A 21,331-nucleotide genomic window follows, 5' to 3' on the forward strand; every position below is an offset into this window, starting at 1 on the left:
AATATTATTGAAGACCTCACCTTGTGCCAAGTTTTTGCCAGCCCCTGCAACACCTTCAGCTTAATTTTTTTATAGAATTTGGGGTCACCAAATTTAAACAAGTATCCGGCTTGACCAACTCCCTCACACCTCAATAGAGTAGAGAACATACTCCCGACACCTGCTTCAGTTGGCATTTTTAGCAGCATGCGTGCGTGTGTTAGTTGGAAAGCCCATAACATAACAAGCCTTGCTAAGAGTAAGATCCTCCCTTTTATGTTTCACATGAGATACCCTCCCATCTTGTGTGCAAACTCAACAGTCAGCTGGAAAAGTAAAGACCCAGTGTCGAATGGCTGCCAAGGCATTCCTTTTGGTGTCTTTACCCACGAGTAGGACAGGCTCCGTAGCAACGACTTTACGGGATGGGTGAGACAGTATGGGATGGGTGAGACGGTACCAATTCGGAAGCTTAGCGCCTTCCTCTAAATCTGTTTCAATAAAAGAAAGTGCCAGTGTTTAAAAATCTACGAGGCCAGCCTTGCTACTGAAATCTCAATTTAATTATTTTGTATAGGGCTTGTGCCTTACAAGGACAGTCAGTTCTGAAATGTATCCATGAGTGGCAGAGAAAACCAGATCAGTAACTCCTTGGTGCGGGGGGAGGAGCTGAGGAAACAAGGAGAAAACAAAAAACAACCAGGTCAAACCAAGGTTAGGGTCCAGAGCAGCAAATTGGAATGCTCTCCCCTCCGCAGAGCAAAGTCCACACAGTTTATTTGAGCTTGGTTCCCTCCAACGACACCACCACGCTTCCCCCCAGCCTGTCCGCAAGCGTTGTTCGGTCTTTGATGTCTTCCAAGCTGTTCACCTGCCACTCGTGTTTGATACCTGTAAAGGAAACAGAGCAGCAGTGAGCATGGGGACAGACACCGACTCTACACATGGCTGCAAGAGCCCACATATAAAGGCAAATACAGCACAGCTATAGGGCCTGCCAAGGCAAGAAAGGCGAACTCCAAGGGGCATATCAGCAACAGCCAGCGATAATTATCGCTACGCGCACTTACCGCAAGCATAATTATTGCCAGCTTTCGCTGGTTTATATTGCATATTTAGCAGGTTATCAACAATGCTTATCTCCAATGCGATATAAATTCAAGCGATGGCGGCAAAATGTGCGCTGGAAATCCAGATATAATTGCACAGCGATAGGCAAAACCTTGTTGATAGGGCTGGGTGGTCTCAGCCTTATAATCCACCTCCCACTGGATATAATGTGTCAGTCAGTTTCAAAGCAGGCGTAAACAAAGCAGCAATAAGCGCTGTTAGCGATATATTTATCGTCTCTACGTGGGTTTGCCGCGAGATTGCTGATAGGAGTAAATTGTGTTAGCGACATGTCTCACGTTATTTTAGTGCGGAATACCTACTATGCATCTCATTAGCATTGAGATGCTGGGCGTTCCGGAAACAGGCGCTGAGGCATGGATTCACGCGATAGCGTGACCTTGCTGATCGTACGATAAAATTATTGCTGCTTTTCGCCCGAAAACAGACGCTAAAGCGACGATAATTTTATTGCGGCGCCTTGATGATATGCCCCTTAGTGTGCTCTCCTAATGGTGGGAAAAGCTGGCTCGATATAGTCAGCAGAGGTGGCTTGATGTACTCATATTTGGGTGTTAACTGTACAATGGTACTTGGTTCCACACTGAGTGGCCACAGAAACACTTAGTGACAAGTTCCACATGTCAACACCTAGGCTGAAGTCCAAACATTCTCAAACGTACTTGACGATATATGGCTTGTCATGTGAGAGCTCCCTAGCCTTACACGGGCAGCAGGCACTGAAAGCTATAAAGTCACACAGGCCAGATGTTAGGTGTCCTATTATGATTATGTACAGGAAGTGGGGGAATCTTTTCCTGATCATACATGGAGTCTTCTTCCTAGACCAGAACTTGACTAGTGTCTTTCCTAGACCCAAATCATACGTGGTACCTCAAATCCAAAATATATATAGTCAACTGCACCCTCCAATCTAAAACCCACTTTGTGTCCTACAGAACTTGCACTTTGTCCTTCCTCTAAATTCAACACATTGCATGTTGTAATCCTTCCATGCATGAAAGTAGTGTATGTGTCAGTTACACTTGTTTGCATGTGTGTTTGCTTTCCTGCTTGCATGTGTGTGTGTGTGTGTGCACATCTAGCATGACACACTTGGCATGTCACCGAGAGGGTTGACACCCCATTAAACAAGAGCGATTTATGCCCCAGTGATGTAGACTGCACTTGTGTAGAGTACAGTGGCATAGAGGGTAGTGGCGTAAAGTATGGTGGCATTGAGGGCAGTGGTGCAGAGTAGACTGGTGTAGTGCGCAGTGGCGTACAGTGTATTGATTTTGAGTAAAGTGATGTAGAGTTCATTGGTGTAGAGTGCAGTGTGGCAGAGTGGGTGTTGTAGAATGGAGTGGTGTAAAGTAGAATGATGTAGAGTGCGTTTGTGTAGAGTGCAATGACATAGAGTGGTGCAGAGTAGAGTGGTGTAGAGAGCAGTGGCATAGAGTTTAAAAGAGTGGTGCACAGTGCATTGATGTAGACTGCACTGGTGTAGAGTACAGTGGCACAGAGGGTAGTGGCATGGAGTAAAATGTGGTGCCATTGAGTGCAGAGTAGACCGGTGTAGTGTTCAGTGGTGTACAGTTCATTGATTTAGAGTAAAGTGGTGTACAGGTCATTGATTTAGAGTAAAGTGGTGTACAGGTCATTGATTTAGAGTAAAGTGGTGTACAGGTCATTGATTTAGAGTAAAGTGGTGTATAGTTCATAGATTTAGAGTAAAGTGGTGTACAGGTCATTGATTTAGAGTAAAGTGGTGTACAGGTCATTGATTTAGAGTAAGGTGGTGAACAGGTTATTGATTTAGAGTACAGTGGTGAAGAGTTCATTGATTTAGAGTAAAGTGGTGTACAGGTCATTGATTTAGAGTAAAGTGGTGAAGAGTTCATTGATTTAGAGTAAGGTGGTGAACAGGTTATTGATTTAGAGTACAGTGGTGAAGAGTTCATTGATTTAGAGTAAAGTGGTGTACAGGTCATTGATTTAGAGTAAAGTGGTGAAGAGTTCATTGATTTAGAGTAAAGTGGTGTACAGTTCATTGATTTAGAGTAAAGTGCTGTACAGGTCATTGATTTAGAGTAAAGTGGTGAAGAGTTCATTGATTTAGAGTAAAGTGGTGAAGAGTTCATTGATTTTGAGTAAAGTGGTGTACAGGTCATTGATTTAGAGTAAAGTGGTGAAGAGTTCATTGATTTTGAGTAAAGTGGTGTACAGGTTATTGATTTAGAGTAAAGTGGTGAAGAGTTCATTGATTTTGAGTAAAGTGGTGTACAGTTCATTGATTTAGGGTAAAGTGGTGTACAGGTTATTGATTCAGAGTAAAGTGGTGAAGAGTCATTGATTTTGAGTAAAGTGGTGTACAGGTTATTGATTTAGAGTAAAGTGGTGAAGAGTTCATTGATGTTAAGTAAAGTGGTGTACAGTTCATTGATTTAGAGTAAAGTGGTGTACAGGTTATTGATTTAGAGTAAAGTGGTGAAGAGTTCATTGATTTTGAGTAAAGTGGTGTACAGTTCATTGATTTAGGGTAAAGTGGTGTACAGTTCATTGATTTAGAGTAAAGTGGTGAAGAGTTCGTTCATTGATTTAGAGTAAAGTGGTGTACAGGTCATTGATTTACAATAAAGTGGTGTACAGTTCATTGATTTAGAGTAAAGTGGTGAAGAGTTCATTGATTTAGAGTAAAGTGGTGTACAGGTCATTGATTTACAATAAAGTGGTATACAGTTCATTGATTTAGAGTAAAGTGGTGAAGAGTTCATTGATTTAGAGTAAAGTGGTGTACAGGTTATTGATTTAGAGTAAAGTGGTGAAGAGTTCATTGATTTTGAGTAAAGTGGTGTACAGGTTATTGATTTAGAGTAAAGTGGTGAAGAGTTAATTGATTTTGAGTAAAGTGGTGTACAGTTCATTTATTTAGAGTAAAGTGGTGTACAGGTTATTGATTTAGAGTAAAGTGGTGAAGAGTTCATTGATTCTGAGTAAAGTGTTGTACAGGTCATTGATTTAGAGTAAAGTGGTGTACAGGTAATTGATTTAGAGTAAAGTGTTGTACAGTTCATTGATTTAGAGTAAAGTGGTGTACAGTTCATTGGTGTAGAGTAAAGTGGTGTACAGGTCATTGATTTAGAGTAAAGTGGTGTACAGTTCATTGATTTAGAGTAAAGTGGTGTACAGTTCATTGATTTAGAGTAAAGTGGTGTACAGGTCATTGATTTAGAGTAAAGTGGTGTACAGTTCATTGATTTAGAGTAAAGTGGTGTACAGGTCATTGATTTAGAGTAAAGTGGTGTACAGTTCATTGGTGTAGAGTAAAGTGGTGTACAGGTCATTGATTTAGAGTAAAGTGGTGTACAGTTCATTGGTGTAGAGTAAAGTGGTGTACAGGTCATTGATTTAGAGTAAAGTGGTGTACAGTTCATTGGTGTAGAGTACAGTGGCGTAGAGCGTAATGGTTAAAGTAGAGTGGCGTAAAGTGCAGTGGTTGAGATTAGAGTGGCATAGAGTGGAGTGGTGCAGAGTGGAGTTGAGTGGCATAGAGTGCAGTGGTGTATAGTGCAATGGCGTAGAGTAGATTGTATCAGAGTAGAGTGAAGTGGAGTGCTGCAGGGAGAGTGATGTGGCATAGAGTGCAGTGGCACAGGGTAGAATGGCATAGATTGCAGTGGTGCAGAGTAGATTAGATTGGCGTAGAGTGGAGTGATACACAGTAGAGTGCATTGTCATAGCATGCAATGGCATAGAGTGCAGTGTTGCATTGTAGAGTGGCATACAGTGAAGTGGTGCAGAGTAGAGTGGAGTGGCCTAGACTGGAGTGGTGTAGAGTGCAGTGGTGAAAAGTGCAGTGGTGCAGAGTAGAGTGCAGTGACGGAGAGCCGAGTGGTGCAGAGTAGAGCGGAGTGCATAAAGTGGAGCATGCACGGTGTGATAGCACACGGCTATTACAGACAACACCTTTTCAATTGAAATGACCATTACATTTGCACAGACATAAGGTTTTACTGATAAAGCTATGCAGCATACAAACGATAATGTGTGAAAATGTCCTCACCTAGTGAATTGATTTGTTTTGAGCTTATTAAAATGTTTGTTCCAACCGCACTTCAGAATTACCCAAAAATGTGCTTCACTTGTGCTTCCTTAATTTGGAAATATTCTGAAATATCTGCACAGTTTATTTACATTTACATTTTGTTGTGTGCTTGAAAAAAATGACGTTGTACAGCCTTCCTCCAGCACACTCCCAGTGCCCAGTACGATTGTCACATAAATCCTATCACTTTGATGTCAGAGAAAGAACAGTAAACATGAAGCCTACTTGGAAGACAGAGCCTGACCGTTGACCTCTGTCTCTGAATGCACAGAAAATGAGATGAGATAAGTACAAAATGTAAAGGCCTGTTTACAGAAAGGAGCACTGCTAGAAGAATACAATGGGCCCTGGTTAACAAGCTTTCCCATGGACTCCTGTGACTACAGGCCTGCAGGGAGAAGCCCAGAAGGGCTGCAGCCGTGGATGGGGTGAAAGGCACCCCTCCCTCCAAAGGGTATTACACTCTGATTACTAGCGGCTTGAAGCAGGTTATCAGTGTATTAACTATTTCCAAGTAATAGTGAATCTAGGAAAGGATCAGAGCTGACTCTGAGGAGACCCTTCACACAACTTGCTGGACAACCTCACCAACCTCGGACTCAAGCAACTGGTGAACACCCCCACCCACTACGCCGGCCGCACGCTTGACCCAGTCTTCTCCTCCAGAAAGCACATCTCCTTCAGCCACTCCACCGGACTTCATTGGACTGATCACAGCTGCGTCCACTTCAGCTTCAGGAGAAACACGACCCATCACCATCCACAACAAGTTCCCCGCAGGAGCTGGAGCAAGATCACCACCGACCAGCTCACCACCTCCCTCAGCCAGAACCCTCCCGCCAGCACAACGGACCCCAACGAGGCAGCCCGCATCTTCACCCAGTGGCTCACCAACTGCGCCGACGACCTCGCACCACTCAAGAACACTCCCAGCAGACCCGGCAGCAAGAAAGCCTCGTGGTTCACAGACGAACTCAAAACATCCAAGAAAAACTGCCGCACCCTTGAAAAAGCCTGGCGCTTCGACCAGACTACAGAAAACATGACCGCCCTCAAGAACGCCACCCGCAAACACCACCAACTGATCCGCACCACCAAAAGGACAGCTTTCAAAGAACGACTGGACAACAACACCCACAACAGCAAGGAACTCTTCAGCATCGTCAAAGAGCTCTCCAACCCCAGCGCCGGAAACAACGACATCACCCCCTCGCAAGACCTCTGCGACTCACTCGCCTCCTTCTTCCACTGCAAGATCTGTGGAAAAGTAAATTTTGCCATATTCTGTGTCCCTACGTGTCATCCATCATATGTTATGTGTGTATGATCAATATGCATATGTACTCCCCATGTCTGATTAATGACGCAATTACAGTTGTGTCCACCTCTAGTATGCCAGTTTCCAGGCCTCGTGAATACTACGAATATCAGGCCTATGTAAAGTAATGTTGCCACGTTTCTCAGTGTGCACGTTATTCCATTATAAAGTCCCCGTTTCTAGGCCTCAAAAGGGCCTGGACATCAGATTCAGCTCCTGTCTCCTGAAGTCCTCGCTGAGGAGCGATACAGCCCCCACCTGTATCCTCGACCCTTCACTTACTTCCTGCCTCGCAGTGCCCGGTGCAGCTTGGCTCTGCCTCTGAGTCTGCCAAAAGTATGTTATAATTCCAGTTATCAGTTCAGTCCTCCTTCTCTGCATTCCTAAGCTACTGAACTGCATCAATAGTTTCCGTCATTGTCTAGCCTTCACGTCTCCATGTTAAGAGAAATACTGTATTTAATGGTCATTTAATATTCTTCATCACGCACTACATGTAGAATAATGCATGCTCCAGTCTTAGAGTCCGTTAGCCTCTCCCCTCCTGACTCTTAGTTTATATCAACATGTTCCCTAAACATCAGATACTAGATAGAGTTTAGGTACATGTCGCTCCGACCCTCCAGACTTTAGTCTCTGCTCCTAGCACAGAGTTCATAGCCCCCAGCTTCTCCTAGTAACACGTCATTGCCAGTTTGCGCGCACCACCAGGTTAGAGGTCCCGGCTCCTTAGGTAGCCCCCTCCAATGTTTCCGCCCCATTCATGACATATTCTGTTACGTCTGCACCACATGTCTATGTATACGCCCAGTTACACCTACTTTTACTCTTATCTTTCGCGACTGCTACGCGTCACGCCTTCTGCTCCACCCACTGCTACGCCTACTGCAATGTAATGCTATGTGTTTGCGTTTTGTATATAAGCTCATGTATTGTTATTAAAAGTTAGCGCGCTCATCCCAGACCCAGCCCCAGCAGCTGCTGGGCCCCTGTTCCTATGCAGGTTGTCCTGTCCCTGTCCTTTATGCTGTAATAAACCTGCAAAACTCCCACTACCTCGAATCTTGACTCTTATTTATTGAGCTATCTGTTATGATATATGTCTAGTCAAAAATAGGGTATTATTTATTTATTTACCACATAATGGCGCCCGAATAGGGACTTGCCCTTTCCCCACGCGTCGGTGAAGCCACGCCGACCCCCTGACCCTCTGCAGTCGTGACGGAACTCTTCTGCGCAGTGGCAGATATTTCTGCTCAAGTATCCCTCAGGCCCACGGAGGAGACGGAGGAGGCGGTCCAGCATCCAAACGAGACGGTGGAGGAACGCGGCGAGTCCCGACCAGAGCCCAAGCCAAGAGTCCAAGGTCCGAGGTATCCGGAGGCCCACCCGTAACTGAAGTCCGAAGTTCGTCGTCCGTCGTCGTAGCAGTCCAGTCCAGTCCAAGGCCTTCCGTTCTTGCTGCCCGGTGAGTACCATTGCTGGGGTAGTATCTAGACAGGGTCAATCTAAATTGACTCTGGTCCGTGGGTAGGTGGTACCCAGGCCCACAAACGAAGTGTTCACCTAGGTGGATACGGGTCTTGATGCGTCCCTTTATGGGACCGGTATGTTCCGTACTGTTTCAGCAGTGCATCCAGTAACTCTAGTCTGTTCCGTTCTCGAGAAATTCTTGTGTTTCTGTTCTCAGTATTCCAGGTAATATTTCTGTCCGAACTGTAATGTTATGATGTTGTTCAATGTATTTCCAATGTCGTGGTATGCCTGAATTATTCTCCCAATTGTTATTGTTTCTCGTTTATTGTATTGTGTTCCGATTCAAGTTTACAATGTCTCTCTTTTCGAGACTACGTCAGTTAAAAACTAGAAAGGGTTTGTTAGAAGAAGCAGTTCCTGTCCCGCCCAGGGACAGTCCAGGTCATTTTATGTATCAGAAGCATGGCATAAGCGCCATATTGTATCTAGATTTATGGGTAGATTATACCAAACAGTTAGAAGAAAAGTATAGATGGCCCGTATCGGGTACATGGGATGCTGAATGCATCATGCGAGTAGAAGAAGCATTATGGAAAAAGAAAGCCAGACAGTCACAGAAAGACGCCATCGAGTTATGGCGCAAAGAAGCTCATAAAAGAACCGAAAAAGAAATCAGAAAATCAGAACTAAGTAGAGAATCCCAAGAACGAGTCCAAGAAAGAGAATTAATCGAGATAGGTGAACGAGTTAGAACTGAACAGTCAGACAGACAGAGGCATGCCCTTATTAAGGGTATGTATCCTCTTCTTGCTGAGGGCTTGCCAAAAGCGACCCCAGAGGCATCCAGTAATTTCCCGCCACCATTAGTTCCGACCAAGCTACGTCACAAACAGACCGCAGCTGATATTTTTATTTCGTCCTATCTGGACGACACAGTCCCCGAATATGCAAATCCTGTTCGCGCTCCGCCAGTCCCTGTAAATCAGGTAATTCCTGCTCCTCCAGACACCGGGGTGCCTTTAACAGCCCCCCCGGGTCAGCCCGCCATACAAGTCCAGCCCACGTTACAATTACCGACCCTGCCAGGACGAAAAGCATCAGTTGATGATTCCAGTTTAGGGGCCGCAGGAGGAGGTCTTCCTCAAACCCCGCCGCCATACAAGCGTTTATCAGCACTCGAATTACATGCTCAAGCATCACAGCGTACTCCTAAAAGTAATAAGTCTGTTGCAGAAATCAGGCAAACCCTTGGCGAATGTGTCTATGACCCAGTTCCAGGCGAATTTAATATGGTTTTATATTCAGTACGCGTAAGGAGGGTGACCGAGTATCTAGTCACCTTGCCGAATATGAAAGAAGATCTAGACAGAATATATCGTTTCATCCGTACAGGGGATGATCCAGAAAGTATTAGTGATGCCATGTCTCAAAGGAAAGCCGAGATTCAGCGTATGATATTAAAGTTCTTAATTAATTGTCTAATAAGAGAACAAGATTACCCGTCTAAAGATCCAGCCGAAATGAAAACTCTGACAAAGTGGAGTGATAATATAGCCGAAGGAAAGCACAATACCATTAGTGCCATGGAAAGTATGTACAAGAAAATCCGTAGAGAGATAATAAAGATACACGAACAGCGTAAAGCAGCACAAGTAAGCGAGAAAGAAAGTACCTCTGATCCTGAAGAGGAAGACGACGAGAATACTGCCAGAATAGCGTATGTAGGAAAATCTAGATTTCCAGATCGCCATTTGCGTCTAGAACACAAGTCTATTTTCCATCATCCAGCACCAGAACAAGGTTCCCTAGAACAAGTATTCCAAGCTACCGATCACATTCTAAAATCACGAATTGGTTATAGTGAGTTAAGTACTATGCATGAACAAGAAATAGCCCGATCAGCAGTCAGATGGATTACTGATTCTACCACTTTTCCAGACGAAATAGTGGCACAAATGTTTCTGAAAATGCCCCCAGCCGAACAGCGACTGGTGGGTATGTATATGATTCAGCACCTCATTACTCTGTATGAGGGTCAGCACTCTGATCCAGGTCCGTTACATGATGTCCTGAACGAGTTACTCCAGTACAGATGGAGAGGTCTAGGTACCGATTTAATTAGTGTCATTCTAGAACAACGTCACAAATATAGAACGTTTTTGAACCCGCATTTTGTTCATGTCTCACCCCCAGAAAGTAAATCATTCTACATAGACAGACAGAATCCGCTACGAGAAGTCCACCCAGTCAGAGGAACGGGTGGCGAAATGCAACGAGTGTTTGTATACACTCCAATCACAAAGATGGAACTCCTTGAAATGAAGAAATTAATTCCCTGTCATGACAAAGATCCAGCAGGGTTCCATAGAGAATTAAAAGACATGCTCCGTATGGGAGAATACACTTACCCAGATATCATTAAAATGTTAAAGGTCCTGTTGCCCGCAGGGGTGTATGAAAAGCTAAAGGAAAAAGAATGGGAGGTGGGAGAGAAAAAGATCGATTGGACAGTTCTAGAAGCTGAAGACAAGGCACGAGTACCAGGTACCGGTCTTGGAGATAAATGTAAAGAATTACCAGAATTATTGATTCAAGTTTTACCCAGATTATTGACAACCAGAAAAGAAGACTGGGATGCAATCTCAGCCTGTAAACAGAAGCAAGATGAAGATATTAGTGATTTTTATTCTAGATTTGAAAAATGTTTCAGTATCAACAGTGGTCTCAAGACAAGTAGTCATACCCTCACCTTTTTGTTACTAAATTAGTCGAGAATTCAAGTCCATCAATTAAAAATCGAGTTTTGAAAGTCGAAAGCACCTGGCAAGCTAATACTCCGTCCCAGATGCTCCAGATGCTCCAGTACCACCAGAATAGAATCAGGGAAGAGCAAGAACACGAGAGAAAACGTATGAAAGACACGAAAATGAAAGTGCTAGTTGCACAATCTGTTCCTCAAGACAGTCAGAAGAGGGGTCCGAATCAAGCCAGTCAGCCTGCAGCTCCCGTTAAAGGGAATTGCAATTATTGTAAACAGCCAGGTCATTTTATAAATGATTGTGCAGTTCTGAAACACAACATAGCTACTGGTAAGACTAAAGAAAGACCACGTCCGCCTAGACAAGAACAAGTTTCACAGACTCCTCAGTCACAGAATGCACCACAGACAGTTACAGTACCGCAGCCTATCGCTGCAACACAGCATGTTACATCGCAGATGTACCAGTATGCACAGTCTGAGTATCCAGAGTACCAGCCATATTCATGAAACAGCCTAGAGAGGGAGGTAGGCTTGCCTCTCATCGAGATACCTGTAGATCAAGAAGGTCCCTATGTACACAGTCAAGTATTAGGGAAAGACAGAAAGTTTTTGATTGATACAGGGGCAAGTAGGACCACAATTAGTCATGCCGAAGTTCCAGGGGCTCCGCTCTCAGGCTCAAGAAATGTTTCCCTTGGATTTTCAGGAAAACCTATCATAAATGAGATCTCAAAGCCAGTTACTCTAGAAGTAGGTCCATTGTCCCGCACGACTGATCTGTTACTTACTAAGTCATGTCCAGAAAATCTATTAGGCATTAAGACACTGAAAGAATTAGGTGCAGTTATATGCTGTTCCCCAGAGGGAATACGTCTGTTCCTACGTGACTTTAAGGGTCACTATGTATTACGAGATTTTGATTCAAGACTGTCTAAAGTTCCGCAGCATTTATGGGCGCAAGGTCCAACTGATGTAGGTTACATGCAAATCACACCCCATCGTGTGACTCTCAAACCAGGTGTAGTGTTACCACGAATCAGACAGTACAGATTGCCACCCGAGGCTGTAGCAGCCTTATCCAAAATTATTGACGAGCTCATCGCTCAAGGAGTAGTTGTAGAAACTGACTCCAACGTATGTAATTCTCCGATCATTCCAGTCATGAAACGTACTGATCCAAATGCACCCCCAGTATATCGATTAGTGATTGATTTACGAGAGCTTAATAAATGTATTATTCCGCAGTACCCAGTTGTCCCAGACATCTCTTCCCTATTGACAGCCATTGATTCCGAAGCCATGTTCTTTACAGTAATAGACCTCAAGAATGCATTTTTTAGTGTTCCAATTCATCCAGACAGCCAGTTTCTTTTCGGATTTTGTTTAAATGGAAGGAGCTATATGTTCACACGCGCTCCTCAAGGTTTCACAGAAAGCCCTAGTATTTACAGTCAAGCACTTAAGAGACAACTAGATAACATTCACATGCCAACTGACACTGCCCTGCTCCAGTATGTCGATGATCTACTGATCACAGCCCGTTCTGAACGTGATTGCGAGCGAGCGTCACTGACGGTTCTGTATTTCCTAGCCGAGATGGGGCACAAGGTGTCCCCTTCGAAGCTTCAATTCTGTGTCCAGCAAGTGATCTACTTAGGCCACTTACTGTCCAAGAGGGGTAGGCAGTTGACACCAGACCGCATCCAGTTAATAGCGAGTCTTCCCCAGCCCAGAACCCAGAAGGAGGTACGTGCCTTTATCGGCCTTACTTCTTATTGTAGACAATGGATTCCCCAGTATGCATTTCTAGCCAAGCCACTGATACAGCTAACGACACAGGAGGCAGCCGTATCGACTGTCCTCCCTTGGACATCTGAACATACACTTAGTTTCAACGAGTTAAAGAAAGCCCTATGCCAAGCCCCAGTTCTAGCTACACCGAACTACAATAAGCCTTTTACACTTTTCGTTACTGAACGCGAAGGTACAGCATTATCTGTTCTCACACAAGATCAAGCAGGACAATACAAGCCCTGTGCTTATTTTTCTAGCACATTAGATCCAGTCGCCCAGGCATTGCCTGCGTGCCTCAAGTCAGTTGCAGCCACAGCACTAGCTATCAGACAAAGTGATTCCATAGTCTTAGGACACTCCCTGACAGTACAAGTCCCACACTCCGTGGAAGTCCTTTTAATCCGAACACAAACTCAGCACTTGACAATTGCACGTTTAACAGGTTATGAATTGACATTGTTCCAGCCACACATAGAAATTAGACGCTGCAACGTCCTGAATCCTGCTACACTGTTACCATCAGTTAATTCAAATCCTGACCCACATGACTGTGTGGAAGTAGTTAACATTACGACAAAGCCAAGACAAGATCTGACAGATATTCCGTTGCCAGATCCTGACCTGACACTTTATGTGGATGGTTCATGTATGAGAACTAGTACAGGAGAACTAGTCGCCGCGTATGCAGTGACTACTGACACCGAAGTTATTGAAACACACCGTATTGATACCCTGTCCGCTCAAGCAGCAGAGCTAGTTGCTCTGACACAAGCCTGCATACACGCCAAGAACCTGAAAGTTAATGTTTACACAGATTCACGTTACGCATTTGGAGTTGTACACGACTTCGGAGTGCTCTGGCAGGAGAGAGGTTTCATGACTTCTCATGGAACCAAGATTCAGCATGGTCTCCTTATTCAAGCTCTGTTAGATGCCATACATTTACCGACATCCATTGCTATCATGAAATGCAAAGCACATACGAAAGTTACTGACATTATTTCTCAAGGTAACGATCTAGCAGATCGCACAGCCAAGCTTACAGCACAGACTCCAGACATTCCAGTTAACCTGACACATACTCCAGATCCGGCTACATGTATGACAGTTAAGGACCCTACACAAGATGTCATAGATATCCAGTTACATGCTACTCCTGAAGAAATCAAGAAATGGTCTGAACAAGGAGGGGTCCAGACAGATCAAGGATGGTTAACGAAGGGTAGAGCCACATGGTTTCTCCCCGACTCTATGGTTCAAGTCATCATTAATACCGCACATAGTCCAGCACATTTAGGAGAAAAAGCTATGTTAGACAGTATCCAGAACATTTGGTTCAACAAGCATTTACGAGCTGCAGCCAAGCAGAAAGTCCGTACCTGTATGATATGTTGTCAGTTTAATCCAGGTAAAAGTGTCCCGGTGGAACAAGGTGGTTTCCAGCCTCCTGACCACCCTTTTGAAGTCCTCCAGATGGATTATATTCAGATGGAGCGATGTCGAGGTTTCAAGTATGTCCTTGTAGTTGTATGCGCTTTGTCCAGATGGACAGAAGCATATCCAGTCCCAGATTACACAGCCGCGACCACTGCCAAGCAGTTGGTTCGTGAGTTTTTCCCTCGATATGGACTCCCTAGAGTCGTATATTCTGATAACGGTCAGCCATTCTCATCTGAGTTGATGAAGCACGTTTCCCTGTTGTTAGGGTACCAGTGGAAGTTTCATTGTGTACGCCATCCTGAAGCAGCCGGTCTAGTCGAGAGACATAATCAGACTCTGAAAATCCGCATCGCCAAAGTATGTAAAGATAAGGGTGTGGACTGGCTAGTAGCTCTGCCAGTCGCTTTGTTTTATATGCGCATGGTCGCACATTCCAGATCAGGTCTGTCCCCGTATGAGGTTGTATTCGGCCGCCCCCCTAACATGTGGGGTACTCCTAGACCCCGAAGTATTACTGATGTTTCATGTAATATGCTGACAGATTACCTAGCTTCCTTGATGTCTGCCCTCAACTCATGTCGTTCACAGGTTGCCGCCGCATTTCCAGACAATACCGAGGTGGCACCGCACGAAATCGTTCCAGGTTCGATGGTGATGGTCCGAAACTTTGACAGATCAAGTCCGCTGGAGCCTCGATGGAAAGAGCCCCGTCAGGTCCTCCTCACCACCCGTACAGCCGTGAAGTTGGAAGGCCGAAAAGGATGGATACACCTTTCTCACGTTAAACTTTTTAAAGGACTGAAACCGGTCTCTAAAAACATTTCCCAGGATATCAAGACTTGCCAGAACATTGTTCCTAAGGACTGTCCCGCAAATGACATTGATATAACCCCTCCCTTGGTAGAGAAAACTCCGCAGCAGGAGTATAAGCATAAACTACGGTCTAGTAAAATAAGTCAGTCAGTTTGATTGTATAAGTCCTCCCCTAGGTGAAACGGTTAGACTGTTTCTGACATGTATAAAATAGACCCCCATAGTGAGAGAGTTAGTAAAAACTCAATCAGATGTATCGTTTTTCTAAGTTTCATATTATTCATCAGCATTATGATTTCCTGCACCAGTTATGCCTTTTTCCTATATTTCCCAGTTCTTCATGTAAATAAGCCTCCTAATGTTACAGTAGAGCACACGTTTAGTGATCTGCCTCCTCACGAATATTCATACCGCCTCGCTATGCGTAATAACTCATTTATCCGTATGTTACATTACTCACACCAGACCAGCAATGCCACTAATTGTTGGGTGTGTGGTCGACTCCCCCCTTTCCAGACACCGAAGGGAGTTCTGCCACTCTTTCCTTATCCTTTTTCACATAATGGTTCGTGTGGAGCATGGTCCACGTTAACGTCATCCTCAACAGATATGTCTTTTCTTAACAGCACATGTTTCCCAGACAAGCAAGGTTTCCCCCACAGAACCGGGTTAGATCTAGAAAATGAAGTGTATAATTTAGGTAATTATTCGTCGAATTTTATGGTCCTGAATGTTCAGTCTGATACTACTTCAGACTCACCCGCTATTTCAGTACTACCAGTCAAAGGCGAATTATGTGTCCGAAATAAGGGTTCCGTACATATAGGACATAGTGAATGTACTACTATTGTCAAGTATAGTGACAGTGGGAAATCTATTTTTAAAGCTTCACGTCATTCTTATTTTGTTTGTGGTCAGACCGCATATGTTCGTCTGCCCCTCGATTGGGAGGGAACCTGTTATATTGCTTTCCTACTGCCACCTGTTTTTCTAGCCCCACCTGATTATCATAGAAATACACATCTAGTACATACTAGACACAAGAGAAACCTCCCGATTGTCGATTATACTGAAACTGCTGCAGAACAATTCATTGATATTGATAAAGGTGTTTTCCCTTATTTAGGCACAATTGTAAATAGTAAGCTAATTCGTAGATTAACAAGAACCCTTGAAGCTGTAGTAGATGAGACTGCCTCTGCTCTAGGTAACTTAACCGAAGAGCAATCCTTTATGAGAATTGTCGTTTTACAGAATCGTCTCGTCCTTGACGTCATACTGGCCGATAGGGGCGGGGCCTGTAGAGTCATCGGATCTAGTTGCTGCATTTTCATTCCAAATAACGCGCCGTCTGTTTATTCAGCTATAACCAGACTCCATAAAATTGCCCATCTGTTACACCAAGATCCAGGCACCTGGACATGGTCCGGTTGGTTCTGGAATATAATTTCCGCATGGGGATGGAAAGTCCTGTCCTTTCTAGGTATTGCAGTAGCGATCATATTTAGCTGCTGTCTCTGTATACAATGTGGCCCTGCGATTTGCGGCATTTGTGCTACCTCTTGTATTCCTAGTCCTAAGCCCCGTTCTAAATCCCGTTCCAGGATAATTCGAGACGAGCAAATGATACTGTATGAAATGATAGATGGTATCATGAATATTGATGTTTCCTGATGGAAACGTAGTGACAAGGAGGGAATGTGGAAAAGTAAATTTTGCCATATTCTGTGTCCCTACGTGTCATCCATCATATGTTATGTGTGTATGATCAATATGCATATGTACTCCCCATGTCTGATTAATGACGCAATTACAGTTGTGTCCACCTCTAGTATGCCAGTTTCCAGGCCTCGTGAATACTACGAATATCAGGCCTATGTAAAGTAATGTTGCCACGTTTCTCAGTGTGCACGTTATTCCATTATAAAGTCCCCGTTTCTAGGCCTCAAAAGGGCCTGGACATCAGATTCAGCTCCTGTCTCCTGAAGTCCTCGCTGAGGAGCGATACAGCCCCCACCTGTATCCTCGACCCTTCACTTACTTCCTGCCTCGCAGTGCCCGGTGCAGCTTGGCTCTGCCTCTGAGTCTGCCAAAAGTATGTTATAATTCCAGTTATCAGTTCAGTCCTCCTTCTCTGCATTCACAACAGCTTCGGCGCACCAACCACGCACCCCACCACCGAACCAACGCCCCCCCAACACCACCCTACGCGCCTGGACCCCGCTCAGCACCGAAGACACCACCCGCACGATGAACACCATCCACTCCGGATCCCCAACCGACCCCTGCCCCCACCATGTCTTCAACAAGGCCGACTCCATCATCGCACCCCAGCTCCGGGACATCATCAACATCTCCTTCAACACCGCCACCTTTCCGGAGAGCTGGAAGCATGTCGAGCTCAGTGCCCTCCTGAAGAAACCGACAGCAGACCCCACCGACCTCAAGAACTTCCGCCCCATCTCGCTCCTCCCTTTTCCTGCCAAAGTCATCGAGAAGTCCGTCAACAAACAGCTCGCCGCCTTCCTCGAGACAAACGGATCCCTCGACCCCTCAAAGTCCGGTTTCCGAGCCAACCACAGCACTGAGACCGCCCTCATCGCAGCTACCGACGACATCAGATCCCTGCTCGACAACGGGGAAACAGCTGCCCTCATTCTCCTGGACCTCTCTGCAGCGTTCAATGATGTCTGCCACCGCACCCTAATACAGCGCCTCAGCAACATCGGAATCCAAGAGAAGGCACTGGAGTGGATCATCTCATTCCTCGCCGGAAGAACCCAGAGAGTCCGCCTACCCCCGTTCATATCCGAGGCCACGGAAGTCATCTGCGGCGTACCACAAGGATCCTCACTCAGCCCCACCCTCTTCAACATCTACATGAGCCCCCTCGCAGCCATCGCACGCCAACACAACCTCAACATCATTTCCTACGCCGACGACACCCAGCTGACCCTCTCCCTCACCAACGACCCCGCCACCGCCAGAGCCAACCTACACGAAGGAATGAAAGACGTCGCCGATTGGATGAAGAACAGCCGCCTCAAACTGAACTCAGACAAGACGGAAGTCCTCATCCTGGGATCATCGTCCTCCGCCTGGGCCGACTCCTGGTGGCCCCCTGCCCTGGGCACCACCCCCAAGCCAACGGACCACGCACGTAACCTGGGCTTCATCCTAGACTCCTCCCTCTCGATGACCAGACAAGTCAACGCCGTCTCGTCATCCTGCTTCAACAACTTGCGCATGCTCCGAAAGATCTTTCGATGGGTCCCCACCGAAACCAGGAAGACGGTCACCCAGGCCCTCGTCACCAGCCGTCTGGACTACGGGAACACCCTGTACGCGGGAACCACAGCCATACTACAGAAAAGACTCCAGCGCATACGGAAGGCTCCGCACGACTCATCCTGGACATCCCCCGCCACAACCACATCTCCGTCCACCTGAGAGACCTGCACTGGCTTCCCATCAGCAAGAGAATCACGTTCAGACTCCTCACCCACGCACACAAGGCTCTCCACAACCTGGGTCCCAAGTACCTCAACAACCGCCTCACTTTCTACACGCCCACTCGCCAGCTGCAATCAACCAGCCTCGCCCTCGCCACAGTACTATGCATTCGCAGAGCCACCGCCAGAGAAAGATCCTTCTCCTACCTGGCGGCAAAGACATGGAACTCCCTCCCCATCCACCTACGGATGACCCACGACCATCTCTCCTTCAGGAAGCAACTCAAGACCTGGCTTTTCAAGCAGTAACGGACCCCCCCTCCCAGCGCCTTGAGACCCTCCCGGGTGAGTAGCGCACTATATAAATTGTTTGATTGATTGATTGATTGCTGTAGAAAAGCTACACATGGTCTTTGGGGTCTGAAGTTCAGGTCTGTCCACCTGGCGGCCCACCAGGTACATACAATGATGTGGGTATGTCACCCAGGAGACCGCAGCTGAATGCAGGTCAATATAGTAATACCGCTGTGTTTAATGTACGGGGGAGTCCCAGGCTAACAGCGGAAACAATTCAAAGCACACAGGGGCATATTATCAAGAACGGCGTTAAAATTATCACAGCTTTATCGGCAGGAAACTGCAGCTAAAGCGGCGATAAGGCTTGATAATATGCCCTTGTGAATTCCCATAGAAGCCCATGTTCTGGTGTGAACCTGGGCTTCTATGGGAATTCACAAGGGCATATTATCAAGCCCATTATTGCCGCTTTAGCGGCAGTTTTGATAATTTTAACGCCGTTCTTGATAATATGCCCCCGAATCTTTGGAAGATCCGGTCCCGGAGAATGAGTGTTGCTACTATGTAGTGTTTTAAAAGGAAGTCGCCTTTCAAAGTTGATAGAAGTTGAACAAGAGCTGAGACAAGAACGTCTTCATTCTACAGGTGGTGTAAAAATGCAAAGTTTCAGAGAAAGAGGTAATGCCCTCCCATGTGGCTGAGAGGGACTGTGAATATATGTACTTCAAAGGCTGATTCTAAGTCAAAGAGCAGCGACACTGTTTACCACGCAGCAGTGCAGAGCAGGGAAGTTCTGCAGTCAGACCTTTCCGCTCTTGCGACACAGAGATGGATACGCTCCCATGTCACAGGCAGGGCTGGACTGGCCGTTTATCCTATTGGGCGTTCCCTGAAAGGCTGGACGAATGTAAAAATGTTTTTTTAAACGAAGAGCAGCTGCCACTGTCTCAATTTTCCTGGGATGTGTAGCAGCAGGCCCAGCAGCGACAAAAGAGGAGAGAAGAAAAGAGGGGGAGGGGAGTACGAATAAATGAATGAATGAATGGATGAAAAGAAGACGACAGAGGACAGGAGCACAGATCGTTTGCAATGTTGGCGAGGGTTGCTTTCGGTTCCCAGTCCAGCCCGGGTGAACCCCTGTGGCCGAATATACTACCCTGCTGCCACTCTGCTGCAGATTTAGCCTGCACAACATTACTGTTGCCCCCCCACCTACCCTCCCCCCGCAATGCTGCTGATGTGCTGAGACTGTACCACTGGAGTGCATGGGGTAGGGGTAACCCCCTAACACATCCGGTACTGCACAATCTCTTACTGTTTATTCTCCTTATCGTGAGACCCTCCCGGTTGTCAGTCCCTTGGCCCTGCAGACTAACCTGATCTTCTAAATTTGCCCTGACCTCCCATTATGGCAAAAGAGGTGAACGATATGACACAACATATACTCAATTATACAAGTGTGCATGGAACACCTATCAGTTCCACACTGAGGAAGGCATAAATACCTGCCCGGGAACATGCCTCAATTCCGCCCTGAGGAACACATCAATTCCTGCCCGGGAACATGCCTCAAATCCTCCCTGAGGAACACATCAATTCTTGCCTGGGGGGGGAGGAGCTTCGCGCGCATCCGAGATGGCCGCGTGAGCACAGGGCTCCCGAGACCCTCGCCGCCTCCCGCATCTATCCTGAATAATATCCTGATTTCGAAGATGGGTTATTGAAGACGCAGCCCAGCTGATGTACTAGCTGCTTTCAGGAATTGATTTGGACTTCGGGTTCCTGAGCTACGCCATCCTGCACTTTTCTGGCCTACCCCGTGGAGTCACCTGGGCCTTGAGTCGCGGCTGTACCCGGGCTGTAATTCAACAACACCGGCTAAAGGGGTCCAGATCACGGCCCGACTTAACTTTCGGTTTCGTTTCTGCTGCCTGGCGTCCCTCCTCACCGAGACAGACACTGGGCGCAGCTGGCTCCCGTGCTCATCTCCTGGGCCTGGGGCCAGCGAGAGCATGGCTGTGGACTCATATTGGCTATTATCTGCCTTTGGTGATCCCGTGGGTGAACTCTGAGGAGCCATTTGGACCAGATCTCAAGCGCCCCTCCGGGGCACCCAGCCCGCCATGACAGGCAAGCCCGAGGGTGACAAACGGAAAGTCAAGACCCCCTTCCGAGGAGGCGCAACCCAGACGAATGTTATGGACCGTTACACTCAACCTAAAGGATCCCCCGGTGGCACACCGAAGGTTCGGGAAGAGGCGACTGATGACCCTACTGTGTCGGCGGATCTAACGTTACAGGACGTCATGGGCGCCATTGCTGGCATCAAGACATCGATCGGCCAGCAATATGAGGCCCTGGCCCTGAAGCTGGACACAGTGGCCATCGACGTTAATCTTATCAGAACGGATTTGGCGAAGACAAACGAGAAGGTCAAATCTCTAGATTTGAAGACCTCCAGCCTCACGACGGACATGTCTGACTTGCAAACGGAAGTACGCAACTTAAGATCTGCCAATGACTTCTTTGCTCGTCGTCTGGAGGATTTTGAGGGCCGTGCAAGACGCAATAACGTGCGTATTATCGGAGTCCCGGAGAACTCTGGTTCACTGTCCACTGATCTTCGCGTCGAAGTCCTTATCCTCAATCACCTCACACCCAAGGGTCTGAGTAAATTTTTTGCGGTGGAACGCGCACACAGAGTGCCGGGAGGACAAGCGAAGCCAGGTTTCCCCCCCGCGGCCGATCATCGCCAGAATTTTAACTTCAGAGACCGGGACGCC

The 21,331-nt window shown here is 46.4% G+C and overlaps 1 protein-coding gene across 3 annotated transcripts in view; it reads right to left on the reverse strand.

The window, feature by feature from the left end:
* Positions 1–520: 520 nt before the first annotated feature.
* CFL2 (cofilin 2) overlaps positions 521–21,331 on the reverse strand; it is a 417,537-nt gene continuing 396,726 nt past the window's right edge. For all 3 annotated transcript variants that reach the window (XM_078659381.1, XM_078659382.1, XM_078659380.1), the window contains one exon: positions 521–870. In XM_078659381.1, coding sequence (XP_078515507.1) covers positions 755–870 — 116 coding nt within the window. In that variant the 3' untranslated portion in view covers positions 521–754. The remainder of the gene's footprint in view (positions 871–21,331) is intronic.

Source organism: Lissotriton helveticus, chromosome 9, assembly GCF_964261635.1.
Source record: "Lissotriton helveticus chromosome 9, aLisHel1.1, whole genome shotgun sequence".
NCBI lineage: Eukaryota > Metazoa > Chordata > Amphibia > Caudata > Salamandridae > Lissotriton > Lissotriton helveticus.